The 22007-nt window shown below is 36.5% G+C and overlaps 1 protein-coding gene across 2 annotated transcripts; it reads left to right on the top strand.

Annotated features, from left to right (window-relative positions):
- Nucleotides 1-6077: 6077 nt before the first annotated feature.
- LOC149551205 (uncharacterized) lies at nucleotides 6078-7504 on the top strand. Of its 2 annotated transcripts, none has more exons than XM_089786780.1 (3): nucleotides 6078-6214; nucleotides 6440-6785; nucleotides 7228-7504. In XM_089786780.1, exons 2-3 carry the CDS (start codon nucleotides 6459-6461, stop codon nucleotides 7312-7314), a joined length of 414 nt encoding a protein of 137 aa, XP_089642906.1. In that variant the 5' UTR covers nucleotides 6078-6214; nucleotides 6440-6458; the 3' UTR covers nucleotides 7315-7504. The 2 variants fall into 2 exon arrangements, with proteins under 2 accessions (XP_089642906.1, XP_089642907.1); XM_089786781.1 differs by lacking the exon at nucleotides 6078-6214 and adding an exon at nucleotides 6221-6314.
- The last annotated feature ends 14503 nt before the right edge of the window (nucleotides 7505-22007 follow it).

Here is a 22007-nt window from a genome sequence, read left to right as displayed (position 1 = left end):
CAAATCATCAATGCCATTAGCTCTTGATGGGTAGATGAACCCTAGTGACACCCTTGTTCAAGCCATGAAGAGTCTCCATCATTTATGGCCAACTCGTACCAAAGATTCTCCAAGGTTCTCTAAGTGCATTTGGGTAAGTGAACCATAGTGACATCTTAAGGGATTGCAGAGATCATTTCAAATTAAACATTGAATCAAAATTTGATAATAAAGGTTGTTAAATTTTTTTTCACAAATTATTGCATTTGAATCGAATATAACAAACATGATCAAAATGAATGATATTCCATAAACATGAACAATACACATGATCCACAATAAATTGAACAATACTATATTAAATTAATATGTGTATCCTTGTGCACATAAATGACAAAAATATATATCAAAATACATGTATCCATAGACAAATTTCACAAATACATATCAAATTTCATGTATCCAAAGACAAATTATACAAATATATATCAAAATACAAAGACCCATATACAAAATGTGGTTGATCATGCCATTGGAATGTGTATAATATCAATGTTTTTATATACAATGTGGCATATGCCATCTCAAAACGTCTCATGGTGCATGCTATAACAACTATACTATCATATGTTACTAGTGGATGATCAAAATGTAACCTCTTCACTACACTAGGTGGATTAGATGCCGCCTACATAAACAAAAAAGGAAAACCCAAAGTTATACTACTAAATTTATATGATTCTATGTATCTAACATTGAATTACTCAAATTCGACCTCTCTATTCGACCTTCTATGCCAGTCAGGAGTCCTCTCATATGTCCTCAACAATGCTTGACCTTGTTGATTGTGGCTTGTATATGTTCAAGTATGTTTGTCAGATGAATCTACAACTTAGACTATAACATTGTAATTCATAGCATACTAAATTTATAACATATAGTCAAGAATTCAAACTATAACTTACTTTTGTCGACTCCTCCTCTAGATATAATGGTTGTATGAGAAAAGATACAAATTTCTAACGTCCAGCCTCCTGTACACTAGGTGTTTCTTATAAGATACAAAGACTAGTTGTTAATATCATGAAAATCAATTTTGAATTTTGTTATGAAAATAAGGAAAATAATAAATAAATGATCTTATACATATGATGGGGCTCTCACTACAAATGGAAATGCTAGAGGGTCTATGACACCATATCTACCTAGAGTCATCACCAGTAGCCACACCCTATACAATAAAGAATGTAATTTAATTTCATTACCAAAATCATTTTACAAGAATGCATTGATATATAATAAATTTATAAGAACCTAATTAACTCTCCCTTGTCAATGGGTTGTGCCTCATCCCTTGCACTCTGCCCCCCATTGACAGGTGATACTTGCAAGAGAAAAGAAAGATTATAAACCATATATGCTCCAATATCAAATAGAAAAACAATGAGAACACAACATAATATACCCTATATGTCTCAAGGCCAAATCAAATAGACAAGAGTGTAACATTATCAACCTACGTGAGCTCCTCCTTAGTCATAAACTAAACATGAATGAAGATCACATACATGTATAAGTCAGCATGGGTTAAAATTACTCTATTATAAAGATTAACTTTAAATCACATATGACGTAACCAAAAAATGTATACACATACCGACATCGAAGGATTTCATGCCTCTACATGCCCCTCCTCTCTCACATCAGAGTGTGTAGCCTTTGTATGTGTGTTTGGCATATCCTCCTTCTCAAATACAAACTGATAATCAGAAAGATCACTTGTGTGACCCAGACAAATATTCTTGCACTTATGCAAGTTTGGGGCACACAAACATGTGATGAGCTTGCCAATAATGAACTCGCATTAACATCATCAACATGGGGAGGCAACATTGACCTAGCCTAGGATATCAATAGGTTACTCAATCCATGGATGTCTCTAATAGTCTGAGAGGTAGCCTCTACAATGATATTAGGTTATTGCACTAGAGGGGGGGGAAGAAATCTATAGGGGGGAAAAAAGTGCCAATTTTCTTGCATTGGGAAAAGGGTCTATTCTAAGGAGCTCCTCCTCCTACACCCATGTTGCGCCTCATGCTCCAATAGTTCACCTTTAGGTGCAACACAAATTTGGCATACAATTTTTTAATGAAATAGAATGGCACCTCTAAATTGTTGTATGGAGGGTTGTCAAAAACCATATACCAACAATCCCAAAACTTTGCACACATAACCTCATTTGTGCACCATCTAATTGATGATTTGGGCTTTGTGCAATCTACTAGTTTACTGGTTTTTGGGTCCACAAAAAGGCTAACTATATCATCTTTAGTTATATTTAGGGCCGCAACCTCATCATAGTCCAACCCATCATCAAACATGGCATGCATTTGCTCATGCCAGTGAAGAGAAATATTTAAATGTTCATTGGTAAGTGTTTCAATATTATCCACTATGGTGTTTAATGTGGATAACATGGGAACCAATACAGGTTTATTATTATATGTGGTTTGCAAAACTCTTAGCTTGGTGAGATTTTCAAATATCAAATCTTCAATTCAATGAGGGTTTTGAGGGGGTTAGGGGATCATTTAGTGGACGGTTTTGAGGGAGTATTGGATCGCTTGGTGGAGGGTTACAAGGAATATTGTTTCCTAGCTCAGTATCATCATTTGGGTCAGCCATAGCTATTAATTTACAAAACATAATTTCCATTAAAAACCCTAAAATTTAATAATTTCTATTAAGAAAACCTAAATCTCAATACTTTTTATTAAAAAAACCAAATTTTTAATAAGTTATATTTAAAATAATTTTTTTATATTAATATTTATTGAAATCATTAAAAAATGTAAAAAAAACCTATATCTGATACCCGTTCTGAAATCTGATACCCGAAATAGAGCACAACCAAACAAACCCAAAAATGCAATACAAAAATCGCTCTTAGATTTTTTTTAAAAATCTATCTTATAGGTTTCAGGTATCTGATTTTATATCGGATACTCGATATGATATCAGGTACTCGATAACCGATCGGATACCCAAAAATGCTTGGATCAAACTTTTTAGCCTTGGTATCAAGATGGGTGGAAAAAAGTAAAAGCAGATTTTGAAATGCTTTTAGACATTTTCAAACTCCACTTTTTTCACATTGCCACTTTTTGGCACACCACGATCTTGCACATGCCCACACACACACACACACACATGTGTGTGTGTGTGTATACATATACAGACACGTACACACACATATGTGTTTGTATACATATACATACACATACACACACATATGTCTGTGTATACATATACATATACACACACATATATACACACATACACACATATATACACATATATACATATACATATATATACATGTATACACACACACACACACATGGGTTTACACATAAAAGCTTAAAAGATTATAATTCATGTCATCTTCAAATTTATAACTGTTTAACAATAATTTGCATTCAAGAGTGATGATTTTTTTTATTTAAATCACTATTCAATGTCTATTTAGGCAAAAAGGTATAACCCACTAATGTGGGTCTACCCTTAAATTGTATATGATAAATAAGATATTCAATGAAAATAGTGCAAGTGATTAACCAACTGATCAAATGTATTCATATATGTAAAAAAACTAGAACCATTGCAAGTGTACATGATGTTGTATTATGATGTGTAGGTAAAGTGATCCTAGATAAATAAGTGAAACTATTTTAGTCCATATCACATACAAAATCCTCTATGAGTGAGCTTGACATGTTGTGGTTAAGAGGCACATGGTCTTAAACTAATGCATCTATTGATTGCATGTGATATAAGATTGGTTGATTATATAGAATAACTAGGTTAAAGGGGGCTAGATAGATTTTTTGTAAAATATAGGACATAAGATTGGAGAAAGGGACATATGTAGAATCAAATAGAAAGGATCTTTATATTGAAATTTGGAGCTGCTTATTTGTAATAAAATTCTAAAGGACAGTGTCCAAAAGGTTGCTCTAGCATAAGCAAAATACAATTTAAATGAGATCAATAGGGATTTGAGTTGTTATCCTAAGAAATCAGGGGAGAAATGTTCAAACATTAGAGTCCCCAACTTTAATTCCCTCCTGATTTTTGTCTAAAGTTTGCAAATTTCTATTACAATCTACCCTATTCATTTGTACCACTGACATGATTAAAACCCTTCTGCTATGCACCTACACACATATAAGAGGGGTGAATGTTGTGCATTGTATAGAGGATTTAATTAAAGTCAAATCTCTCTACAAAAATAATGGTGAAGAGGATAAAATAACATACTCCTTTAAGAGCATGGGAAAAAAAATAATATAAATGATAGCGATTACCTTAAAGGCATATAACCCTTTCTTGAATCTCATGTAAGATGATGCAAAGTTTCTCTCATGAAGTCTTCCAAGATGTTAGTGTAGCATCATAGAAATATATAATGGTTGATAAATATATCAATATACTTGTTTTAATATTTAGGTTTTGTTTCTTGGTCAACAAAATTGAATTTCTAAATTGATCATTAGATGCTTAGAGAGAATAGACATGCATTGAAATAAAAAAATGGAGTTGAATTAATGTGTCTTGCACCATTCAACAAAAAATTATTGAATAGAGATAAATAACTAAATTACAATTGTTCAAGGTTTAAAGTTGACATCTAAATATTTGAATTTAAGGTCAATTGGGAGGACACTAGTGTTATACACTAGTTTCCTACCCTTTTTGGTAGTTCAAAGGTCCAAATTGAGATAACTTTAACATTCAAGGACTAAAGTATTATCTAATTTGATAGTTCAAAGAGGTAGAGGCACTATAGGAGTTAATCAATTTTTATAATCATGTGATTAAGCACGTACATTTTCTTATGATCAATGAAATGTGCTAAAAATGGGTGCTAAACATACTATGAAATTATGAAGTATAATAATTTATGGTGCTACAAGGATGTCTTCAATAAACATTGTTCACATGAGCACCCCTACTACTCTTAAGATAATATTAGCATATAATTAGTTTGTTTGTTAATCTCCACCGACCATAATAGCCCTCTTTACTCTTGGCAATCTAGGTACTTAAGTAGTTATTAGGAATAAATGATTCATCATTCTCACTAACTAATCATGTTTTCTTTTGATATTCTGTCTCCTTCAAGTATAAGAAATTATTCCTAACAAACAAAAGGTGCCCCATTCTTCTCCTTACAAGTGTGTGCAAGGAAAAACTATCACATAAAATATTATTGGCCCAAAAGATTGCACAATTATCTCTAATAAACAACTATAGTGCAAGACACATCAGCACAAATGCCTCCAACATACAAAGATCTTCAAACCTAGCTATTGCAACTACACTAACCACCATGTACATACATAATCTTCATACATATCACTTATTCCTCCAATTTTTCTAGTTAATATGAATTGTTCACCACCTAAATATATATATAAATATATATATGAATTTTTCTAGTTAATATGAATTGTTCACCACCTATATATATATATATATAACAGAGTTATCAAATTACAAATTACTTTTTTCATCATTATAACTCTAAATGGATTTAATTAGATATAAAACAATTATTTTAACACTAAGAGGAGATAGCGTCCAAAGGCCATTGAGTGGAAGTAAATTATATTTTCATTTTGGAAACTTTTATTACATCGTTCATGAAGCACAATAACTCTTACTTTCCTTGCACTTTAGGCCTTATTATCCATGGTCATCATACAATCAAGATGATTAAAAAAACACAAAGATAAAGTGATTAAACCATGTTCCCAATGGCAATGGATTCTTTTTCTCTCTTAACGAGGGAATATATTCTGCAAAAGTACAGCAAAGAGACTTGATACAGAAGCAAATCAAAGTCACCATTGTTCTAAGGAAAATTGAGGTGAAGGAACATGATGATAGAAGAAATGTAGCAATTAATAAAAGGTGAGATTAGCTAGGTGGTCATGAGGAGCATGATTGAAGGAAACACGAGACCTCTAATGGACCCTCTATTGATGGAGATAGCGTGCCAATGCAGCTAATTCCAGCCAATTGCTTGGGACACCATAACCACCCTTTCATCTTTTTGGGTTCAATCTGCTTTATTAATGAGGGCAATGAGACTGCAATGCTTCATCAGAAGCCAATAGTACCCACACAAAGGATCTCTCTTCTACTGAATTGCAAGTACCTTATAGCTAAGGTAAATCATTTATCATAAATCACACTTTTATATATACATAGGTATTTGTCCTTGAAATCCATAGTAATGCATAGTTAAAAGAACGCTACTAGAACTCAAGGTATTTGTACTCCATAGAATTCTAAAGAAGAGCTGAAGATTTAGTGGGTAGGAAGAAGTTTTCTAGCTAACATTAGCACAAGCTGATGGAATTGATGTTAATCTTCTTCTTGTTTGTTGATGCAGGATTGAAAAGAGCTTGAAAATGGCTATGGGATTATCTAGTGCAATGTATATCATGTTCTTTGTTGCAATGGGATTGTTCAGTGCAATGAGAATGAGCAATGCTGAGGGGACTGATGTGGATGTTGGGGTTGTATTGGCAACGGCCAAGGCACCAACACCTTCTTCAAGTGGTGGTGCTCCTTCTCCTTCCTCCTCACCATCCCCATCCCTCTCACTTGCACCATCTCCTTCAAAAGCTAAACCCAAATCCAAGAAATCCTCCCCACCTTCTCCTTCTCCTTCACCTTCTACTTCCTCTCTCTCTCCTTCTCCGTCTGATTCTTCCACCCTCATAAAGCCCAACTCGGTGAGCATCATTAGCTTTTGCATTTCTTCTTTTTTTGGTTTTACTTATCATAACAGATTTAGAATGTATAGATTTTAGGATGGATGGCACCCCTTTTTTATCAATACAATTGTTTTAGCATGTTGATTATATCTTACAATATATACATCTAAATTCAATCATATAACTCTCAAGTTTATAATCTAAAACATTTTATATCCAAGATAGTGCTTGAACTTCTAGAATTAACCCACTGATAACAGTACAGTACAATATTAATGTTAACAACTATTAAATTTATCTCGTCCCAAAACCTAGATGATAATTTTACTTTGAATGTTTAAGTTTGATATATGAATATCTCCACAAGATCAAACGATAATCTGATCATTGTAATTTATCCAATAATATTATAATATTATAATAATAATGATGATACTTGTTTGTGCTTGATTTGATGCAGAGTGGGGGAATGAAGAGCTTCATTGTGGGCTTCTGGAGCAACTTGGTTGGGACTGCATTTTTCCTGTTTTTCTTGGCCATGGCGTAGATTTGCATTTGGGGATTGTACTTCATTAGTTTCTTTATGTATTATTATTATTGAAGAGTGATCATGGTGATTGATCCAGCATGGTTGTTATTATTTGTAATAACAGTTTCCATTGTACGTTTGAGTGTTGTGTAATCCAAAATTTTCGATGTTTGAATAATAAAAAGTTAGGAGGGACCATTTCATTTTATTCTCGCTTCAGTCCTCTTGTGACAGAGACTCATTAAAGTTAAAAAAGACACAAAGAAGCCATACCATACATTTACTAATTTATTGAAGAATAATTAATACATCATTTCTAGTGGTCGACAATTTACACTTCACAAGAAATGTGCAGTTGTGGGCAGCTAGAGGGTGTCTCTCATGCTGGTATATAAATGGATTAAGAACCATATCAATTCATTTGCAGGCATAATATTGAAGAACTGTTGCAGCCCGAGTGTATGAAAAATCATAAAGGTGCTGGAAAACAAATCACATGCAATCTGATCCCTGACAACAAAAAAAAAGGATCATTTTCAAAAAAAGTCGATAGGCTTGATGTAATGTTTAAATACAATCTGATTTGCACTAGTTTTTACTTAATCAAAGAGGGTTATCTTGGAAAGTGATGCATTATGGGAAAAAAAAACTATGCATAATGTTTGTTCTTTTAATGAAAATTAATTAAAACTTAATTAATATACTGTAATTGTATACAATTTGAATTTTTATAGAGTAATTAAAATTATTTATGTATGTTTTCTTTCTTTATATTTTGGTGTTTAGTATGAAATGTTAAATAATTTAGTAATGCAAGGTGTAGATTCACTAGGTAAGATTTAGAGTGTATGTAAATTATTTAATTCTTAAAAAAGGAATCATTTTAATTACATTTCTTTAAAGTAAAAGAAAGGTAAAAATTTATTGAAACATGAAGAAATACGAAAGAAGAACTTAACAAAAAGTTCTAGCTAACCCATCCCAATCAACAAGTTCATTAGAATCATGAGATACAATGGGGAACAATTGTTCCTAATCAATAACATTGGATCCATGCATGTGAATTGAAGCCAATAAGTAATCATCAACACCATTATACTCTAGAAGGATGTGTGAAAATGTTTGAACCATAGTTACACTGCCCTGTGGGATGCGAGATAGGGGGAACAGGGGAATGGGGGGACAATTTTCCAAGATAGGGTGGACAGAGGGGCCTTAATTTGTGGTCGAAATGAGGACAACAAGGGGATGATGACGAGGGATCAGGGGGTTGTATATACTATACATATGGTACTTAAAATGCTATTTATGAAAAAGATGTATTGCAATATAAGATATAAAGATGTAAAAGACTAAATACTTGAACATTACATTGAATTGGAACATCAACTATTGAACATAAATAGTCAAATCAAGAAATAGTTAATACTGGGACATCACCCCATCCTTGATGAAGGTGGTGGAATCTGGTGGAGATGCTAGAGATGGGAGAACAAAGTCCCCAAGTCCTCAATGCATCCTCATCCTTGGTGTGCAAAGCAAGGGGGGGGCTGGGGGCGGCTTATTTTTGAATCATAAACAAAGTTGCCTCCCTCATTTTATTAAGCATTCACAAAGAAAGACATCTTTCTCAAGAATTTATGATCTCAAACAGTCATGATCTTAAGTATTCAAGGAGCAAAGAAGCCTTGAAGGAAGTTCATCCCAACAAATTCTTTAAATCTTTAACAGCCTTCATGCAAGCACGTCCTTTAAGATTTCCTTTTAGAATTTTGTGGAGTCATATTATTGTATCAAGACTTGTGATCACATTTAAAGAGCATATCATCATCAAGAAGAAGTTCGGTTTATAGATCAATGACTATTTCTACTTCACACTTATAGTTATAAAATTCACGGTACTTAATTTAATTTTATGCATATGAAAGAATATATATTTACTAAAACTAGCCCTTGATTTTAAATATATAAATTAAATTTGCATCTTCATCTTATTTAACAATGAAGGATCATTTCATTTGTCTAGCGCTTCATCCCACTTGAAGCTAAGTGGATTTTCTTCCTTCCAATGTAAGAAGAGATAGGCCAAAGCTTCCTAGTTTTCCCATACATCCTAGTGAACAATATTCCCTTCCTTACACCTATATCTTGTACTTATCTTATATAATTGAAATTCTAAACTTATTTTAATGCAATAGTAAAGCATTGCATCTTCAATCTTTGGTTGTGATACATTCCTTAGATTTTTGTGGTTTTTTTTGTTCATCTTTGTCATAGGTGTGCACATGTATTTATGCAACTCTTTCTTGATATTGGATTATCCTCTACTAGATCTAAGTTGATATTAGAGAATTTTGCACCAAATTCAGTATCATATCAAGGGGTTTTTGTAACTCAATACTTATATGTTACATTGAGGATTGGGAATTTCATGTGCATGACATATTTTGGAAGGTTGTTTAGAAAAGTACAAAACAATGGATAAAATGTTGGCAAGACAAATTATGGAGTTTTACAATCCAAATTGTACCTCATGATTATCTTATTTTTTCTATTTATATTCTAGATGCTACAAATTAGAGAATTTAGCTTTTGTAGCAAGAAGAATAAGTTATTAGACAAATGTTATATACTATTCTAAAAACCAAGAAATATATTACTAGATCAATAACTCACATCTATAGAAACCAATATAACTTCTTATATTGTCCCGATTATACAAAATGAAAGTCTTAGTTTAGATGCTATGATATTTCTTATATCTCTAAATATCCATCAATCTCTCTCTTCCACATGTATCATTTAGCTTACTCAAATATATAGTTTCCCATGAAGAGACATCCCAAGCCCATCTTTCCTTGTTGACCGCTCGAACATTCTCAAGCACGCCAGACAAAATTGACCCTTAGAGTTACTAAATTATATAGGGAAGTGTTGAGAACAAATTGAAAACAATACAAAGAAGGAGATTGTTGGGATCAGATTGAAGAAGACAATTGTTGTGGGAGATTGTTGAGAACAATGTGTGATAAATATGTTTCAATCATTGTTTTGTCATTGATGTCAAACCTGCTATTTTTTAGTAAAACAACTGCTTATATGATTTAAGTACTATCACTTATTTGATTGATGAAGAGGATTTGATCAAAAGATGTAACAATAGCACCTAGAGGAAAAGTTGAGTTATGATTATGTAAAGGAGTACAAGAATCAGTTAAGATAGTGATAACTTGATATATTGATAATCTACTTAAGGTTACAAAGGTTGGTTACACTAAGAAAGTTCAGAAGAACAAGTTACACAATATTTTTCTACCAAGCTTGATTGAGTGGATAGTAGGTGTCAAGCATAGTGAGTGCAAGCCGAGCAGAAAATCAGTTGGAGCTAAGTAAAAATCTATTCTAGTGTGCATGTCAAGTAGAATAGTGGATGCCGAGTAAAGTTTAGTCGATGTCGAGCACTAGTAAACTCTAGTTTATGCCAAGTGACTTTATAGAGGATGTCAAGTAACACAGTATGTGCCAAGCATCAAAAGCAAGATAATGCCAAGTGGTTGCATTATTCAAAAGATCATGAATTCAATGGATCTGAGCTAACAAGTTTGTTTTATTGGATTATGTGAACTAGGTGGAAAATAAAATTGATGAGTTGGAGGCACAAAATTCAAAGTAAACCATTTTTAGTCAAATTCAAAAAGGATTGAAGATGAAATTTCTAGAAGAGATGTGAAATATGGGGTAGATTCATTGTATCCTACCTAATCTGTCCTAACCCTAAATTGGATGATGGAGAATGAGTGGAAAAAGATCTTAATTTCTTATTTATAGGAATGGCTAGTCAAAAGCAAAGGTTGTCATGTGTGAGAGCCTAAGGAAGACAAGGAGTTAAGGGTTTTGCTTCATCAAGTGACCTAAGAGAAGAGTTTTCAATGGCATGTTAAGAAAGAAGGCTTAAGGATATGAATTCTTGAAGGGTGAACAAGCTATCAAATCTGCAATGAGTGAAGTTCAAGTAGAATGGAGGACTAAAATAGTGATCTATAATCTACAAATATAGTGGTAAGTTGTTATCAGATCAAGCCTTACTCTTACTCTCTAATAATTGTATCAGTCTAGGGTAAATCCTTTTGATTAAGGTTGAAGGGTAAGTGCACAAAGTTGTGGTGCCAAAAGGGGGGTATAAGTGGACACCTTTTCCCTGAAATCTGCAAATTTTGAACTTCAACAAGAATTTGAAGATAGTTACGCTCAAAATTTTCAGATATGACAAAAAAAAAGTTGTAGTCCTTTGAATCTAGTTTCTAAACTACTAATTTTTTTTCAAAATGGTTTAGTTTTAGGTCCTCAAAAAAGGGGGCCACAAAAAGTGGTATTGTTTATTCCAAAAAAACATAACATAGTACAAAGTGTGGCCCCCCTAAAATTTTAACTTTTTTTTTGAAATTTTTTAATCGCTCAGGTCAAAAGTTACTTAACACTATGTAGTTTATCCCAGATTTTTCGAGTAACTTTATTATGTGTATTTTTTTTTTAATGAATTTTTTAACTAGACACATCCCAAAAATGTGAACTATCTGTGTGCTCCCCCTAGAAATAATTGAAAACTAATCTAAAATCAAAACTTTTTTTTTTCAAAGTGTGTAGAATGGAGTCTAGTTTCTAAAAAACTAAGTTGTTACAAAATTTGATGAACAAGCTAAAATCTATAGCCCAATTAGTACGTGGTGGTTTTTGACAAAAAATGAACATACATTCAAAAGAAATTATAGATGAAAGGCTTGAAATAGTTCAAATTAAAAATAAATTATATGGTTAGATAGCTAACACAGAGACCTATAATGCTATGTAACCTGATCTTATCGATACCCAACCACGAGAAATCTTGAAGGGGAGCACAGAAGAAAAAATAATCATTTTTTGTATATTTGCTGGAAAACATATCTCAGGCTTGTTCATCAAATCCAAACCTTTGGGTTGGATCTCCAAGGAAAAACCAAGCCTTAGGCTTGGGTTTGATTAAGGTTTAAATAGCACGTGCGCCCTATAGCACGCACACACTATAGCATGCACGCGCTATTTAAACCTTAGTTCTAAATAGCACGTGTGCGTTATAGGGCGCACACACTATTAAGATGTAGGTTGCAAAAGAGAACTGGGTGGAGGGGGATAGGGGAATAGCTATGTGTGTGTGTGAAAGAGATAGAGAGAAAGTAGGGGATAGGAGAGGGGAGAGAGTATAGGATAGGAGAGAGAAAGTGAGAAAGAGTAGGGGTGGCAAAGAGAGTATAGGATGAGAGAGAGAGAGAGTAGGGGTGGCAAAGAGAGGAAGTGTGAGAGAGAGAGTAGGGGTGGAAAAGAGAGAGTGTGGGATGGGGGAAAGAGACTTAAAGTAGGGGATGGGAGAGAGAGGAAGTGTGAGAGAGAGTACAAGTTGGGAGAGAGAGATTAAGAGTAGGGGATGGGGGAGAGAGAGAGTAGGCAATGGGAGACGGAGTGGGAGAGGAAGAACTTGAGAGAGAGGAGGATGGGAGTGCATGTGTGTGAAAGAGAGAGAGTATGGAATGGGAGAGGGGGAAGAAAAAGTAGCTCAAGAGAGAGTAGGGGATGGAAGAGAGAGTAGGCGATGGGAGAGGGAGTGGGAGAGGGGGAGACAAGGGGGAATAGAAATGTGTGTGTGTGTGTGTGTGTGTGTGTGTGTGTGTGTGTGTGTGTGAGAGAGAGAGAGAGAGAGAGAGGAGAGTGTGAAAATTTAAGAGAGACTAGAGGGTAGCAAAGAGAGAGAGTGGAGAGGGAGAGAGTGAGAGTGAAGTGAGAGAGAGACTAGGCAGTGGGAGAGGGAGTGGGAGAGGGAGAGCAAGTGAGAGAAAAAGTAGGGGATGGAAGAGGAGAGAGGGAGGATGGGTGTGTGTGTGTGAAAGAGAGAGAGTCAAGAATGATAGAGGGGAGAGAGAGAGAGAGAGTAGGCAATGGTAGAGGGATGGGAGAGAGAGAGAGAGAGAGAGAGAGAGAGAGTAGGCGGTGGGAGAGGGAGTGGGAGGGAGAGAGAGGTGGAATGGAAGCATTTAAGAGAGATAGAGTAGGGGATGGGAGAGAGTAGGCAGTGGGACAAGGACTGCGAGAGAGAGAGAGAGGGGGGGGGAATGGGAATGTGTATTTATTTATAAGAGAGATAGAGTAAAGGATGGGAGAGAGTGTGAGAGTTTGAGAGAAAGTAGTAGGGGATGGGAGAGAGAGAGAGAGAGAGAGAGAGAGAGAGAGAGAGAGAGAGAGAGAGAGAGAGAGAGAGAGGAAGAAAGATAACTTGAGAGAGATAGACAGTAGGCAGTAAGAGAGGGAGTGGGAGAGGGAGAGGGAGAGGGAGAGAAATAGGGGGGATGGGAGTGTGTGTGATAGATGTAGAGAGTAGGGGATGGGAGAGAAGAAGAAGAGTGGGGGGATAAGAGTGTGTGTATCTATGAAAGTGAGAGAGTGTGAAAGTGTGAAAGTAGGGGGTGGCAGAGAGAGTACAACGATGGGGGAGAGAAAGTAGGTGGTGGGAGAGGAAAAGAGAGAGGGGGGATGGGAGTGTATGTGTAAGAGAGATAGATCAGGGGATGGGAGAGAGTGTGAGAGTGTGAGAGTAGGGGGTGGTAGAGAGAGAGAGTACGATGATGGGGGAGAGAAAGTAGGCGGTGGGATAGGGAAAGAGAGAGGGGGGATGGGGGTGTATGTGTAAGAGAGATAGAGTAGGGGATGGGAGAGGAGAGAGAGAGAGTAGGGGATGGGGGAGAGTGTGAGAGTGTGAGAGAGTAGGGGATGGGAGATGAGAGAGAGAGCAGGGGATGGGGGAGAGAAAGTAGGCGGTGGGAGAGAGAGTGGGAGAGGCAGAGAGAGCTTGTACAAGATGGGAGAGAGAGAGAGTAGAGAGGGAGAGAGAGAACTTGAGAGAGAGAGATAGTAGGTAGTAGTAGTGTGAGTGTGAGAGAGAGTAGGGGGTGGTAGAGAGAGTACGACGATGGGAGAGAGAAAGTAGGCAGTGGGAGAGGGGGGGAGAGGGGGAATGGGAATGTTTATAAGAGAGACAAAGTAGGGGATGGAAGAGAAGAGAGAGAGTAGGGGATGGGGGAGAGAAATTAGGTGGTAGGAGAGGGAGAGGGAGAGAGATAGGGGGGATAAGAGTGTGTGTGAGAGATCTAAAGAGCTGGGGATGGGAGAGGAGAGGGGGTGAGAGAGGTAGAGAGAGTAGGTGGTGGGAGAGGGAGAGTGAGAGAGAGTAAAGGATGGGAGAGAGTAGGAAGAGAGAGAGGGAGGGGATGGGAGAGAGAGTAGGGAGGATAGAGAGTAGGGAGGATGGGGAGTGATGTGTTTTGAGAAAGTAGGGGGTGGCAGAGAGAGAGCACGATGATGAGGGAGAGGAAGTAGGCGGTGGGAGAGGAAAAGAGAGAGGGGGGATGGGAGTGTGTGTGTAAGAGAGACAGAGCAGGGGATGGGACAGAGTGTGAGAGTGTGAGAGTAGGGGGTGGAAGAGAGAGAGAGTACGACGATGGGGGAGAGAAAGTAGGTGATGGGAGAGGGAAAGAGAGGGGGGGGATGGGGGTGTATGTGTAAGAGAGATAGAGTAGGGGATGGGAGAGAGAGTGTGTGAGAGAGTAGGGGATGGGAGAGGAGAGAGAGAGTAGGGGATGGGGGAGAGTGTGAGAGTGTGAGAGAGTAGGGGACGGGAGATGAGATAGAGAGAGCAGGGGATGGGGGAGAGAAAGTAGGTGATGGGAGAGAGAGTGAGAGAGGCAGAGAGAGCTTGTACAAGATGGGAGAGAGAGGGAGTAGAGAGGGAGAGAGGGAACTTGAGAGAGAGAGAGATAGTAGGTAGTAGTAGTGTGAGTGTGAGAGAGAGTAGGGGGTGGTAGAGAGAGTACGACGATGGGGGAGAGAAAGTAGGTAGTGGGAGAGGGAGAGAGAGGGGGAATGGGAATGTGTGTAAAAGAGACAAAGTAGGGGATGAGAGAGAAGAGAGAGAGTAGGGGATGGGGGAGAGAGATTAGGTGGTAGGAGAGGGAGAGGGAGAGAGATAGGGGGGATAAGAGTGTGTGTGAGAGATCTAAAGAGCCGGGGATGGGAGAGGAGAGGGGGTGAGAGAGGTAGAGAGAGTAGGTGGTGGGAGAGGGAGAGTGAGAGAGAGTAAAGGATGGGAGAGAGTAGGAAGAGAGAGAGGGAGGGGATGGGAGAGAGAGTAGGGAGGATGGGGAGTGATGTGTTTTGAGAAAGTAGGGGGTGGTAGAGAGAGAGTACGATGATGGGGGAGAGAAAGTAGGCGATGGGAGAGGAAAAGAGAGAGGGGGGATGGGAGTGTGTGTGTAAGAGAGACAGAGCAGGGGATGAGACAGAGTGTGAGAGTGTGAGAGTAGGGGGTGGTAGAGAGAGAGTACGATGATGGGGGAGAGAAAGTAGGCAGTGGGAGAGGGAAAGAGAGAGGAGGGATGGGGGTGTATGTGTAAGAGAGATAGAGTAGGGGATGGGAGAGAGTGAGAGTGTGAGAGAGTAGGGGATGGGAGAGGAGAGGGAGTAGGGGATGGGGGAGAGTGTGAGAGTGTGAGAGAGTAGGGGATGGGAGACAAGAGAGAGCAGGGGATGGGGGAGAGAAAGTAGGCGATGGGAGAGAGAGTGGGAGAGACAGAGAGAACTTGTACAAGATGGGGGAGAAAGAGAGTAGAGAGGGAGAGAGAGAGATAGTAGGTAGTAGTAGTGTGAGTGTGAGAGAGAGTAGGGGGTGGTAGAGAGAGTATGACGATGGGGGAGAGAAAGTAGGCAGTGGGAGAGGGAGAGAAAGGGGGAATGGGAATGTGTGTAAGAGAGACAAAGTAGGGGATGGGAGAGAAGAGAGAGAGTAGGGGATGGGGGAGAGAAATTAGGTGGTAGGAGAGGGAGAGGGAGAGAGATAGGGGGGATAAGAGTGTGTGTGAGAGATCTAAAGAGCCAGGGATGGGAGAGGAGAGGGGGTGAGAGAGGTAGAGAGAGTAGGTGGTGGGAGAGGGAGAGTGAGAGAGAGTAAAGGATGGGAGAGCGTAGGAAGAGAGAGAGGGAGGGGATGGGAGAGAGAGTAGGGAGGATAGAGAGTATGGAGGATGGGGAGTGATGTGTTTTGAGATCGTGTGTACGTTCTTTATAGTGCATACGCGCTATAGTGTGTACGCACTATCTCAAATCACCAAAAAAGGTCAAAAACCAACCTTGGGGCCCATTTCATCCATTTTTTACTTTTGGTCTGTTATGCTCTCTGTTATTTTGACAGAAAACACAAGTTTCAACATCTAGCAAACACTATTTCAACACTTTTGGAAGCTAGCAAACACCAAATTCAATCATTGGATACGTGATTTGAAGAATTTTTTAATATTCCTTTAATAGAAAAGGTTAGTGTAATCCATTTTAAATATTGTTTGTCGATATATAGATACAAATTTGATTATAATTTTATATGTTATGTAATATATAGTGAATTCATTGAAAATTGTATGTTTGAATGAAATGTTATTTCGAAATGGTTAGAAATTTGACAAGTTGTTTGATATATATTGTGTATTCGTTCAAATAATTATAATTTTTATATGTAATTGAATAATTTTTAATTTACACATTTTAAGTAATTTGGATGTTTGAATAATTTGACATGTAGAAATCATCATCATGCCAAGGAAGAAACCAAAGATTCAAACAAATGCAAATATTGAGAGATATTTGACAATTAAAAGAGATAAAATGAAATTACTACGTAAACAAAGAAAATTGCAAAGAAATGATGAAGAATTAACTTTCGAAGAGGATCAAGAACCACCAATACAAAGAAACAAGGAGGAAGAATTAGAAAGACAAAGAGAACGAATGAGATTGTTACGCTCAAGAAGACAATTGAATTGTGAAGCTACACCATCCTCCAATGTTGGAGTCATATCGTCTACTACACCATCTTCGAATGTTGGAGTCATATCATCTGCTACACCATCTTCCAATGTTGAAGTCATATCATTCTCCCATGTTGAAGAGACACTGATTTATAGATCCGACGATATACACACTCCATCATGTCATGTTGAAAGCACAACATCAACACATCAAGTAGGTGATATTCCATCTTTTACATCTTATTGCCAAGGCACATCATCTTTGGTTCAAGGTACGCAATACACTCAACCTTATATTGATGTTCAAAATGTTGAAAGAATTGAAGAGATTAAAAAACCTTCTAAAATTCATTTTAGAAAACCAAAATATTTGATTGATATTGATACTAACATTTTGAAATGAATGCCTGACAAGATTAGCAAGCATACTTGTCAAAGAAAAGTTAATCATATGTGGAGATTATTTTTTGAAGAATTAAATATTACAGGTCAATGCCAATTATTTGTTGAAATGATGAGGAATTTGAAATTTAGGTCTATCATGAAGATTCTTGGGCTAAGAACGATGGATGATTCAAATGAAAGAAATATTGTAAAGAATCTAATGAGTGCTTATGAAAAAGTGGGTTCTAAATCATGCACCAAAGATAGTAATATAACAAGATGAGTACTCACATCGAAAATAGTAAGTAGCCAAATGAAGAAAGCTTGACTCATGAGAAAGACAAGCAAAACATTAAAAATTGGTAGAGGTACCTTAAGGAGAGCCATGCTAAGGCGTGAGAGATTAAAAGATCTAACAAAAATTGAGTTATGCACATTTAGCAGTAGACTACTGTGAAAGGATAAAGAAATTAGTGAAGCCTTGAAATCATTGATCGAAGATTTTTGGAAAAATAACACACGTGTTTCTCCTAATCAAAGAGATGTTGTAAGAAGGAGGATTGGTAGCAGAAATTGTGAGCCACATGCGAAACATTTTTTGGACTCAACTCAGACACAATTTTTTGCAAAATTTATTAGTATGTATCCTCAAATTCGAATAAGTCAAAGATTTTTTGAGATGGGTAAACCTTTTTATGTGAAAATAAATCACACACGCACAACTTGTTGTTGTAGGATACATATTGAATTTTCTAACCATTTTGATGTTTTTAGGCACATATGCGTAGTTTTGCATTCTTAGTTTGTTTTGCAGGATTGTGACATAAAAGAGGCACCAAGATCTTCAAAGGAATTCATATCCAACATTTTATGTGAAATAGGGGACGGCCAAAAATTTTACAAGACATCATGCTTGGATGGTACGTGCTTATGTTGTGGTTCTTTGCAACTTTTATCAACTTGTCAACATATGGATAGTACACATGCAATTGGAAATGAAATAGTACATTATGGAAAATTCAAGATAGTGACATATGCTCTAAAAGATGGAAAACATGGTAAAAGATGTGATCTAGTTATTGAAAAGATACCAGTGTATGAGTTCATGAAGATTTTTTGTGAAAAGATTATGTACGAGTATGCAAGGCATACCCATAGAGCTCGATGGTTGGATTTGCAATTCAAGTTGTGCAAGGATACGTTTCTATTGGATACCATTGTTTCAGTTGTAGATTTTGCAGAGAACTACACACTACAACCACAAAACAAGGTGCAAGCAAAGTATTATACATCTCAACAGGTTTCTATATTTGTTCACATAACATTCATGCATTCACCTACAAGTACAGAGGATGATAGGAAGATTTTGAGGGAGTACCATTTTTACATCAGCGATGATTGATCATGTTCTATGGAGTTTGTACATGGTTGTTTTCAACTATTTTATGGAGATTTGGCTAATAGCGGCATATCATATCGTCAAAAAATTATTTGGTCAGACAATTGTGCATCTCAATTCAAGAATGCACGGATGTTCTATTGGTTGAGCAGGATGCACAGGTTGTGTAGAATTCAATATATGTGGAATTTCACAGAGGCTGGTCATGGTAAGGGAGAGCATGATGGTGCAGGTGCATACATTAAAAGAGCCTTGGCTCGTGAAGAACTAAAGTACAAAGATGGAGAAATATTTATAGATGCAAAATCCATCGTCCAATGGTGTAACACTACAATGGGTCCACTTAAGGAAGGCGAGTCTATAGTTACTAGATTTTTTTGGTTGATAGATAATACTAACATTGCACCATATCAGGATTGTTACACACTAATAAGATCTAGTGAGTTACACTCTTTTAGAAGCTCTGATGCAAGTTCATGGAGTATCCACACACGAAAAATGGCATGCTATTGTCCATCATGTGCAGAGGAAAATTGGGATGACTGTGAGTCAACTGAATGGGTGGACAAATGAGATATATGGGTTTTGGACCCAATTGACACCTATCGTCCCTCACAAGCACTAGAAATGGTAGAGATGGATTCATCTATTGACTTTGACCGCTTGTCAGATCTAGTGCAACCTGGTAATATTTATTTATTTATTTATTTATATATCTTTTTAATTTCAATATGTAACTTTATAACTTTTACCCAAGTATTTTTTGAATTAATGACTGCATTTTGTACATTTGTCATTGCAAGCCATGTTTTTGCTATTATTGCACCTGAAGACAATGAAGAAGGGACAGATTATTATTTGTGTCGTTGTGTTGAAGCCAAACAAAAATTGGATCACTCGGTTATAGATGGTGAAGGTTTAGAGTACCGTGTCGGTGCGGTAGTTGTAACAGGCACATGGCTTAGACGATATCCTATGAAGAATCCTAACTTGTGGTTATTCGAGGATTGGCAAACAGAGAAGAAGATTCTTCATTATTCAAACCTTGTTGTCGCATCAAATGTCCACTTGATAAAATATGGTGGAAAACCACATAATAAGATTCTTTGGAAAGTTTGTGAGTCAGACCATGAGGCAATACTTGAGACATTAAAATGTCGAGCAGATCCAGTTGGCTCATTAGATTGAATTGGGAGAGAGAGAAAAAGTGATCAATTGGATCCAAATACAATGTTACAACCTCTTCCCCAAGACTATCACATGACTAAGGTGGACCGTATTGTTATGATGTGTAAGTGATGAGATTTAGTTTTGATTTGTTTAGAATCTAGATACATTATTTGAATTTATATTAGATTCTTTAATAGGACCCATTTTTTTAATCTTATCTTAGATTTTTTACTATGCTAATTCTTCATTTTTAGGTCACCAAAGAAGAGGGCTAATAAAGTTGACGCATAAGTGATAAAGGGTGAGATGCCAAAATCATCTGCGAAATGGTATTATTAATTCACATCCTCAATATTTATTAGTGTTCTTTGTTCAAGTACCATTGTATGCTAATCATCTTATGCCTGGAATTGCAGAGGTTAAATTTTGTCAATACTAAGGTTTGTAGCATCAATACTAAGGTTTTTAGCATCAATTGGTCATACTAAGTATAGTAGTTGTATCATGAATCCTTTTGAACCAATATGACTAAGATTCTCAGAAGAAGACTAAACCATATCATCTGTCTACTCCCTCTTTATATAAGAGTTTGTCAAACAATGAGAATGAAACATTGATTATTACTCCCCCCTCAATGTAAAATTCTCATTGATTGAATTTTGTAAAGTTTTAAGTCACTATCAACCTCTATATCATTGTATTCTTCTTCTCATCAAATTACACAACAATGAGAATATGAATGATGACTTCTTCAGATGAACCTGACAATTATAAATGCTACACCTTAATAAATGTTTGGGCTTGGTCTTTACCATTCGAGCTTATAATACAATACATTGGCTTCATTTGTATTTGGAAGTATTTATTATGTTTGTTCCAAAAGTCATTCTTCATTTGCCAATATGAAAATGCGACTATCATGAAAGGCACAATCTTATAATTTGTAATTTGTATAATGGTATAAAAGCTTGGTTGTGGGTTTGAATCCATACAACCTATAATGAGTGAATAGTGTCATGCAAAACACCCTTCATTTCTTTTTCTATTTCAAACACATTGAAAACATAATTACCACCATTACCACTACTAAGGGATGAAGTCTTGCAGGCTTATAAGTAAAATTCTAATTGGTAGTGATCTCCTTAACAAGGTCATCACCAACATTGGTGATCTTGCTACGAGGCAGACTAGTATCAGTGTCCAATGCAATACTCTCCTTCTAGTTGAGAAGCATATTTGACCCATTCTCCTAATTGCTTCCCTCCCCAAATTTTCCATTGCCCCCATGACCCTCCTTCTCATGCATTTATTCTATTTATTCTTCTACCTCCTCCTCCACTTGGCCATTTTGCAACACCATCTAGATGGAACTCTAGCCTTCCTCAAAACCATTATACATGACCTCTCCTTCTTCAAGATATTCTATAAAAAGTTCCTCAACCCTTGAACCTTTCAAAACCCCAATCTCAATGGAAGGCTTCTAGACCAAAGGAACTAGTAGATCCGGTTCTTTAAGAGAAAGAGACAACAAATCCAATTTTCAAGTGACTAGATGGAAAATTGGGGAAATCATTTCAATTAGTTGTAAATCGAAAGGAATTATAAGTAAACTATATCAATATAATAAGTAGCTTAGTAATTATATCAATATAATTTAATTACTAAGAAAATGAATTTATTGCTCTAACATATAGTACATTATTTTGCACACAAAGGTATTAAATTTGATGCTTAATAGATTTACATACATGTGTAATAAATAATAAGTGTTGTAGCTTTGGGATCAACACTATAAAATGAAGGATTGTCATACTATATTCACAGAGGTACCAAAATATTTTATTTGATATGGAGACAAAAGAAAATGTGTATTCTTCATA

This window comes from Cupressus sempervirens, chromosome 6 (genome assembly GCF_028749045.1).
Source record: "Cupressus sempervirens isolate cs-2001-9-10 chromosome 6, ASM2874904v1, whole genome shotgun sequence".
NCBI classification, from domain to species: Eukaryota; Viridiplantae; Streptophyta; class Pinopsida; order Cupressales; family Cupressaceae; genus Cupressus; species Cupressus sempervirens.
Note: the sequence above shows the minus strand (reverse complement) of the source record. Positions and strands in the feature narration are given on the sequence as shown.